This window comes from Cebus imitator, unplaced genomic scaffold, assembly GCF_001604975.1.
Source record: "Cebus imitator isolate Cc_AM_T3 unplaced genomic scaffold, Cebus_imitator-1.0 Scaffold78, whole genome shotgun sequence".
NCBI classification, from domain to species: domain Eukaryota; kingdom Metazoa; phylum Chordata; class Mammalia; order Primates; family Cebidae; genus Cebus; species Cebus imitator.
The window spans coordinates 6,084,760-6,094,229 of NW_016107393.1; the positions used below are offsets into that span (position 1 = coordinate 6,084,760).

Below are 9,470 nucleotides of genomic sequence, written 5' to 3' on the forward strand. Positions count from 1 at the left end.
CCTCCCAAGTAAGTAGCTGGGACTACAGGCACACACCACTATGCCCAACTAATTTTTGTATTTTTGGTAGAGACGGGGTTTCACCATACTGGTCAGGCTGGTCTCGAACTCCTGACCTCTGGTGATCCACCTGCCTTGGCCTCCCAAAGTGCTGGGATTACAGGCGCGAGACACCACGCCCAGCCCATCTTGTTTGTTAATGGATCCTCTGTCTTAAATGCCTCAAATTTTTTTGCCTCAAAATTTATCATTTGGCTGTTTTATCATTTGACTCTTTTATTTACGCTTGTTTTTCATACTGTTTGAAAACATCAACCTTTTTCTCCATTTCTGCTTTTGGAAGTGATCTCTCCTCTATCTCAAGATTATATAAACATTCTCCACATCTTCAGAAAGTAGATTTCTGGAATAACTTCATATTTTCCTGGGAATTTCCTCAGGTTTTTTTTTTTTTTAACTCTATAGGAAGCATTTTTTAACAAAATTGAATCTTAGAATTAAATTTAAATGAGTTGTTTCTGTCTTATTTTCATAGCCTGTTCACTTCTGTTTAAAAACTGTGTCATTAGGGCAATGCAATTTTTGGATTATCGTGAATATTTACAAATTGAATAGTAAGGCTGTGTTTTTGTCAAATTTGACCTTCTTTTTCTCCTTAAGGTTGGCAGGTTTGACTGTTCCTCTGCACCAGACATCTGTAGTAATCTGTATGTTTTTCAGCCATCTCTAGCAGTGTTTAAAGGACAAGGAACCAAAGAATATGAAATTCATCATGGTAAGAATGGAAAAAATGTTTAAAATTTAGCTTCATTTTCAAATAGAAGTTTTCTAATTGTGTTTTTAAACTTGTTTTGTATGGACATGCTTATTGTAAATAACTTTTCTCAGTAAATATGAGGACTGATATTTTGAATTATATATAGTCATTTATTCTCTTTATTCTTTTTAACATAAATGCCTTTTCTCTATTCAACATTTTGATCAGGGTTTTCAGTGATAAGTCAAGCTAGTGAGAAATTTAAGTCCTGCTTTTTAGCAAAAGTAAGCAACACCTGCAGTTTATATTCAGGCTTGCCCATGTGTAGCATCTCAGTCATTATAGGCAATTTCCAGACATTTTTTTTTTTTTTTTTCCCCCACTAGACTTCCAGACTTCTCCATTAAATGTCTTATCTTTCTTGCATTTATAATTATATTTCAGCTAATTTGGGACTTTAGCTCTGCATTCATGTGAGTACAGTCTCAATTCCAAGAGTTTGGACTACAGCAGGGTCCTTGTCCTAAAAGAGGTTACATATAGCTAAAGAAACACAAATTACCAAATATCGTACAGCTAAATGAGTAACAGGTACTGATGAAATGCCCATTGGCACCTAGTACTGCTTTCAATGTTTAGGATACAAATTTGTAAGACATGAGATCCTTCAACAAGTTTAAAATAGTATAGTAGGGACCAGAGGAAGGAGATCCATAAGAAAACATAAAAAATATTTTAATGGTCGTTATGCATTAACTACAACAAGATCAAATAGACTTCTGCATAGTAGAGGTCAAGAAGTGGTATTTGAATTGAGCATAAAGTGCTCAATTTCCTCAAGCAACTATAGGGGAAAAAGTAATGAGACCTCTAGGCTGGAGGAACTTTGTGAGCAAAGGCTTGGCAAGATAACCCTAACAGTAACTACTGTTTATTCACTGCTTTCTACAAGTCAGACATTCTGCCAAAGGCCTTACATACATGATTCATTTTTGTCTTTACAACAACTCAGTGAAATAAAAAATGGAGACTCAGAAAGGTTAAGTAACTTGCCCTATGACACACAACTAGAAGCTAGCCATAGTAGATTTTTTGTCTGACTCCAAAACCTAGGTTTATAGCCACTAAACTATGCCATACACTAGAAGGACTAGAAACAACTACATTTTAATAATGGAATTATATTCTTTTTTTTCTTTTTTTTTTTTTTTTAGCCTCTGAAATAGTTCTCAGACCTCCCTCTTCTCTATGCTTACTGCTTTGCTTCAGGCCCATCATCTCCATGTATTATAATATCATCTGGGAAGATTGCTTATTACCTAGCCTTTGTTCCTTACAACTGATTCCTTGTTTTATTTGCAGTTATTACCCATTCTTGTGTCACTTTTCTGCCTTGACTTTCCTGGTTTCAGATTCCTTATTATAGAAGCAAGGATTTTGTCTGTTTTGCTCACTGCTCTATATCCAACACCTAGAATGGTGCCTGGCACATAGCAACAACTCAGGAAATATTTGTTAAATGAATGGGGTGTGTTCAGCCTGGCTCTGCCAGTTTTTCCAGTCTTAATTCCCACCACAGCCCCTCCAGATAGTCTTAGCTGCAGCTACCTTTGGATCCTTGAGAATGCCATGTTCTTTCAGTCCTCTGTGCCTTTACACATGATTTTTCCTCCTGCATTGTAATCACTCCTTCCTCTGTTCCACAGAATATTTAGCAAACTCCAAATTGCCCTTCAAAACTTAAAGCAGCTTCTTCCCTGGGAAATATAAGGTGAATCTCCAAGCACTTCCTTTTATGTGCGCTTACTAACTTTGTAATAGAACTTACATTGTTTCTTTGGATTAAAATAGTTATTGAGCATCTACATGTACCAGATACAATACAGATGAATAGGAAAAAATGTAAACTATACCTAGTAATCTCTAATCCAAAGAACATTGTGGACTATTGGGGAAAACAGACAAGTAAATGGACGAGTTTTTTAAAATGTTTGAAGTAGGGAGTATTTATTATCTATTGCTTAGTAATATGTTACCCCAAAACTCAGTGGTTTGAAACAAGCGTTTATTAATTCACAGTTTTTGGTGGTCAGGAATCTGAGAACAGTTTAGCTGGATAGTTCTGGACACAGATTTTTTCATGAGGTTGCAATTCAAAATATGCAAGCACTATGGTCATCTGAAGGCTAGACTTTCTACAGGGTCCAATTCCAAAGCTGACTTCTGCGATGGTCAGGAGGTCTCATACAGCAGGAGGCCTAAGTTCCTCACTGACTGTTGGCAGAGCCCTCAGTTCCTCATCGTGCGGGCCTTTGTAGAGCTGCTCACAGTATGGTAGCCAGCTTCTCTGACAGTAACAGGGATGAAGAGAAGTAGATCTGTAAAAGACCAAGAATGCAAAATCAATATTTAGTGACTTTTGAGATGTGGGACATCAAGAGTGAGTGAGTCAAGAATAATACCTATGTTTCTGACTTGACAAAATTGCAGTTGAGTGATTATACCATTCAGTGTAAGTGGACTGTGGTAGCAATGTAGAAAATGGATTAGTTAAGGAAGGCTGGCTGAAGCAGCACTAGCTAGGTTGTTGTAGTAGGCCACACTGAGTTCAGGCAGTAGCAATGGGTTGGAAATGGTAAGAAATGGAATTGATAGAATTATTATGATACAAGGCAGAGAAAGAAGTCAAAGATCACTCTGGGGAATTATATTTAGGCACCTAGTGGATACTTATGTTATTGCCAAGATAAGGATGATGAGAAGAGGAACAGGTTTAGAGGGAAATAACTCAGCTTCAATTTGAATATATATAATCACGCGTCACTTAACAACAGAGGTGGATTCTAAGAAATGTGTTGTTAGGTGATTTCATCATCATGCAAACAGAGTGTACTTTAAAAAAACTAGATTGTATAGTCCACTACACATCTAGGCTATACAGTATAGCCTATTGCTCCTAGGCTACAAATCTGTACATTGTGTTACAATATACTGAATACCATAAGCAACTGTAATACAGTGATAAGAGTTTGTGTATCTAAATCTATCTAAACACAGAAAAGGGGTAATGTGTTACACTACAAAGTTACAAGAGCAACACCATCACTGAGCAGTAGGAATTTTTCAGCAGTAGAAATTATAATCTTATGGAACCCCATCACATATGTGGTCCACCATTGACTGAAATACTGTTAACACAGCACATGCAGTTTTGGGTTTGATGAGTTTACGTGATATACAAGTACAATTTTTTACTGGGCAGTTGGTAATAGGGTTTTGAATTTATAAGAGAAGTCTAGGTTATAGAAAAAGATTTAGGAGTTAGGCCATAGTAATTGCTGAGGTAAGCATAAATAATTTAAAGGACACTATTTTAAAAAGTCATTATTCTACCTCTGAAGATAAGAGAACATCTCAAAAAGAGTTTGACATTTTTAGTCCAAGAAACAGAAGAGTTTGCAAGAAAAGAGTACTACTATCAGAGCAAAGCCCTGTATAGTATATAGAACACTAAAACCTGACCAAAATCAATTTGTTTATAATTTATATTAATATTTTGAGTATAAAAAACTTTGAAATGTTTCTGTGCCTACAAAAAGCAGAATTTGGATTTTAATTTCTCTTATTCCCTTTGAAAGGAAAGAAGATTCTATATGATATACTTGCCTTTGCCAAAGAAAGTGTGAATTCTCATGTTACCACACTTGGACCTCAAAATTTTCCTGCCAATGACAAAGAACCATGGCTTGTTGATTTCTTTGCCCCTGTAAGTTATTTTTATCTGTCAAATTCTAACATTTTCAGATTTTCTCTTATTATGGCAAAAAAGACATTTTCTAAATAATTTTGAATTTATTATTACTAGAACTATGTCATTCCATTATGGCCACCATTGCATATTGCTTCTAAAATCTAAGGAAGGTTTACCACTAAATACAGTTTGTGTTACTTAGCATATTACTTGTTGCAGAAATGTTGGGGTGTTTTTTGTCTGTGTGTCATTTGGCTCGGTGCTTATGAATACTTTTTCTTTCCTAGTGGTGTCCACCATGTCGAGCTTTACTACCAGAGTTACGAAGAGCATCAAATCTTCTTTATGGTCAGCTTAAGTTTGGTACACTAGATTGTACAGTTCATGAGGGACTCTGTAACATGGTAAGGCAAAGTATCTAAAATTCTAATTAGTTTTTTTAAGTGGAGACCTTTTGGCTGTTTAATGTTAAAACAATAAAATAAGAAATAATACCTCTTCTGTTTAAAGTAGTAACAAATTATTTAAACAAATAATTTTTTTAGAAAATGATATCAAATATGATTGGATCAAACCATAAATAGCGAATCAGTGGATTGAATGTAAATAAGATTTTACAAACTCAAGCAACTGTTTTCATTAACTTAATGAAATGCTTATATGATTTTCTAATTATTTAAGATCTTTATATTTCTTTAATATTTTTGACATTTTATAATTTTTTTCCTTTGGCTTTCCTTATACTTCTAAGTATATTTGCTGGAAGGAAATTAAAACAGTTAACAAGCCTTGTGAAATCTTTGTTTAAATGAAAATATTTTCTCAGGCAAATACTTACTTCTCAGTTGCAAAAAGAACTAGAAATTATATACTGTAGAATGAAAGTACATAATATCACCTATGAAATATTCTTGGCAAAAAAAAAAAAAAAAAAAAAAGCCTATAGTAGATCTATCTCCAGATCTATTACTCTATAAGAAATTGAATGACGAAGGAGCATATTAAGTGACACCATGGGTATGAAATCTGCACATCCTAGTATGTGGAGAACTTTACAGGACAAACACCGTTTATTGACTAAATACATTGTGTATAGTGGAGGAGAGAGTAAAGAGACTTAGAAGTCAGATACAACGTTTAGACTTTGGATGCAATTTAAACAAATCAAGTGCAAAGAAAGAGATAACTGGGGAAATGTGAACACTGACAAGATATCTGATGATTTCAGGTAACTATTGTTAATTTTTGACAACGAAAATGATATTGTGGTTATATGGAGGAGAGTCCTTACATTTTAAATATACTGAAATGTTTGTGGATGAAATGATAGATCATCTGAATTTTGCTTTAAAATAATCTTGGGAGTAGACTAGAATGGGAGTGTAAGTGAAATACAAGTAGCCATGAGTCCGTGATTATTGTAGCTATGTGAATATGGGAGAGTTTTTTGCTGTCTACTTTCGTGAATGTTTTAAATAACTGATAAAAACTAAAATGTTTTTTAAAAAAAGATGGAGGGAGAAAAGATAAAAGGAAAAAAGAAACGGGAAGAGGAAGGAAAACAAAAGAAAGCCATCTGTTTTTAGAACATCATAGAAGTTTAAGCCAGCAGCAGTGGCACACGCCTGTAGAAATTTCATTTAAATAAATTTTTATAAAAGGAAATAAATAAGGCATTTGGTTTTGAATGTCTTCTATGTAACTTTGAAAGAAATGCCAACCAAAGATACAAAATTGATGTGATAATAATTATCTTAATTTGAATTCCTTTAGTTTTTCTACTTTTAATCTTAGCTCATTAAACATATGTGAGTTCAGTGTAAGGGTTTAAAACTATGATACCAGATGCACCTGGAAATAGAGGCCAGAATTCACTACTCACTAATTAGTTGCCACTCACCAGTTGGTTGAAGTTACTTAGCCTCTCAGTAACTCAGTTTCCTAATCTATACAGTGGGTTTTATAATTTTAGCAACAAAATAGAATTGTTTTGAAGAATAAATGAGAAACTACATGTTAAATGCCAAAAGTGCTCAACATATAGTAAACACTTATTAAATTTTAGCTATAATTGTCTTGTTATAAATGTTTCTTTTGTTTTTTTGAAAATTATTTTTAAATCCTGGTCTAAGATTCTAATTTGCTAATGAGTACTTACAACTTTAAGAGTGCAAAGTTCAGCTACAGTAAATCCACAGATCTCTTTCTAACTTTAAAAACATAAAAAAGCTTTAGAGAATTGCTTCCTGGGCTGGTGCCCATTTTAATATCGGAAGGAAATTAAGTATTTCCTACTATAAAGGCTGTCTTGAAGAAAGAATAAAAAGTGCTCACCTTCCAAAGCATGATTCATAATTCTTTAACCTAAAACATAATCATGTACCCCCTAATCATTGGTGTCTTTATTCTTGCTGTTTCCTGATCATCATCCATTTCTAGAAACAGTATTTATTGTGGTTTAAAAAAAGACTCAAGCTAGAGATACAGCCTTGTTATAGCCTCTTCTTACCTTGGTTCAGGAGAGTAAAAAGGGACCATTCGTGTAATTACCCAGGCTGGTTTCTCAATGTTTTGATGCCTGTGGTTTTCATGGCTAATGGAGCAGCTGTAAATAAGGATCAGGTATTCGTCAGTATTTATCAGTATTCATCGCCATGAGTCCTTTGCTAAATTTGATGAGACTAAAATTATTGTCACCAGCAATTTAGCAATGGGTTTTTTAAATCTTGTTAAAGGCAAACTTGTTATAAATTTGTAACAAATCGGTGAAATCTATAAAATCTTTAATTTGTATTCTCCTTGTCAGTATAACATTCAGGCTTATCCAACAACAGTGGTATTCAACCAGTCCAACATTCATGAGTATGAAGGACATCACTCTGCTGAACAGATCTTGGAGTTCATAGAGGTATTTCAAATTATAGACTGTGTGGCTAGAAATCTGTCTGTTTATATGTACATTCTTATTTCATACTGTTTAATAGGATTTATTTTTTTCATGCCAAATCTATTTTCTGACAAAATGATTTTTATTTTTCTAATGTTTTATTATATACTTGTCTGTAAACTCAAAATAAATCTGTGTTTTATTTGTTACCTGCTATGTATAGTGCCTTACAAACAATGGACACAGTTATTTATTAGGCATTTGCAGTTTACTTTCACATAAAGCCTTGTTACCTCTTTGTCCTGTTTTCTCCAAAAACAAGTGTCCGGCATCTACAGCATCCCTTTTTTCCCTCAGTAACACTCTTGATTGACTAAAATGCTTGCAGGGATCTCCTAGAAAAAAAGTGAAAAATTCTGGTTTGTCGTTATCCTTTTAATGACCCTCCGACCCTGTCCTACTCATCTGTTTCTCCTCCTCTAAAGTACTGTTTTGTGTTATTTTCCCAGCAAGCCACTTCATTAGTATTACCTAAGTGTTTTTAGGCAGAAACTTTGTTAAAATATCATTTGGAACAAAGAATCTGTAGAAAGGTGAAGTATCTCCAGTCAGAATGTCAGAAAAATGAGATAGCAGGCTTTCCTTTAGTAATTAAAGAATCCTTTCCAAACCAGTCATTCTTGGTTCTCGAACAGAACTTTATGGCCTCTGTAGACATCCAGGCAGCCCTTGAAACTCTTGGACTATCCACGCAGAAATTTAAAGTCACCTCTTTTCCCTACCTGTTATGATTTTAGTGATACATAGAGATAAAGGGAAAATAGACCTTGATTTTACAAAACTGATGTGCAAAATCCAAACTTAAAACATTTAAGTTAGGGTTTATTTTTATTTTTTAAGATAATTCACATTTTATTTCTTTTATCTATCCCCAAGCATCTTTTGGTTTCTCAAAAACAGGAACTTTCCAAAGGACATACACAGATTGAGCAGCCCTGATCCAAAAATCTGAAATTTGAAATGCTCCAAAGTCTGGATTTCATGTTTAGACTTGGGTTTCATCTCCAAGATAGATGAACATATTCCAAAATTCAAAATTTACAATACTTCCAAGTATGTTGGATAAGGGATACTCAATCTATACCAACAATTTGCCAGGAGTATATGAACAGCTATGTTATATATATGTTATAATGGGAGCTATATTCTCTTCAGGATCTTATGAATCCTTCAGTGATCTCCCTTACACCCACCACTTTCAACGAACTAGTTACACAAAGAAAACACAACGAGGTCTGGATGGTTGATTTCTATTCTCCGTGGTGTCATCCATGTCAAGTCTTAATGCCAGAATGGAAAAGAATGGCCCGGGTATAGTAAAAATTATTTATTTTAAACCTTATATAAAAGAGTGTTTAACAGAATTATTTTGAACTGATATGAATTAACCCACAACTAAGTTATTAATAACAGTTCTGATCATACCACTTTGATTCCAGCTCATACCACTTTGATTCCAGCTCTATTTCTGTCTGGTATGTGAATGGTATAGCCTACTCTTTTTGTGTGTATGGCATTTGGTACGCTTTGTGTTTTTTGGTCAGTGAGGGACAGAGTCTCTGGAGTGCAATGGCATGATTTCGGTTCACTGCAACCTCAGCCACCCAGGTAGCTGCGGTTATAGGTGTGTCCCACCAGGCCTGGCCAATTTTTGTATTTTTTTTCTTTTTACATTGTTTTTTTTAAAGACGGGGTTTCACCATGTTGGTCAGGCTGGTCTTGAACTACTGACATCAGGTGATCCGCCCGCCTTGGCCTCCAAAGTGCTTGAATTACAGGCATGAGCCACCATGCCCAGCCAAATTTTTGTATTTTTAATAGAGACAGGGTTTTGCCATGTTGGCCAGGCTGGTCTTGAACTCTCATGGCCTCAAGTAATCTGCCTACCTTGGCCTTTCAAAGTGCTGGAATTACAAGCATGAGCCACCGTGCCCAGTACACCTGGTCCTTTTGACTAAATTGTTGCCAGCAACAACCCAAAAATTTACCTCTTTTTTTTTTTTTTTTTTTTTTTT

General features: G+C 34.7%; 1 protein-coding gene across 1 annotated transcript in view; it reads left to right on the plus strand.

The window, feature by feature from the left end:
* DNAJC10 (DnaJ heat shock protein family (Hsp40) member C10) overlaps positions 1 to 9,470 on the plus strand; it is a 56,602-nt gene that overhangs the window by 34,543 nt on the left and 12,589 nt on the right. Inside the window, exons 14-18 of the mRNA XM_017532771.2 lie at positions 661 to 775; positions 4,396 to 4,523; positions 4,796 to 4,912; positions 7,315 to 7,416; positions 8,611 to 8,766. Coding sequence (XP_017388260.1) covers positions 661 to 775; positions 4,396 to 4,523; positions 4,796 to 4,912; positions 7,315 to 7,416; positions 8,611 to 8,766 — 618 coding nt within the window. The remainder of the gene's footprint in view (positions 1 to 660; positions 776 to 4,395; positions 4,524 to 4,795; positions 4,913 to 7,314; positions 7,417 to 8,610; positions 8,767 to 9,470) is intronic.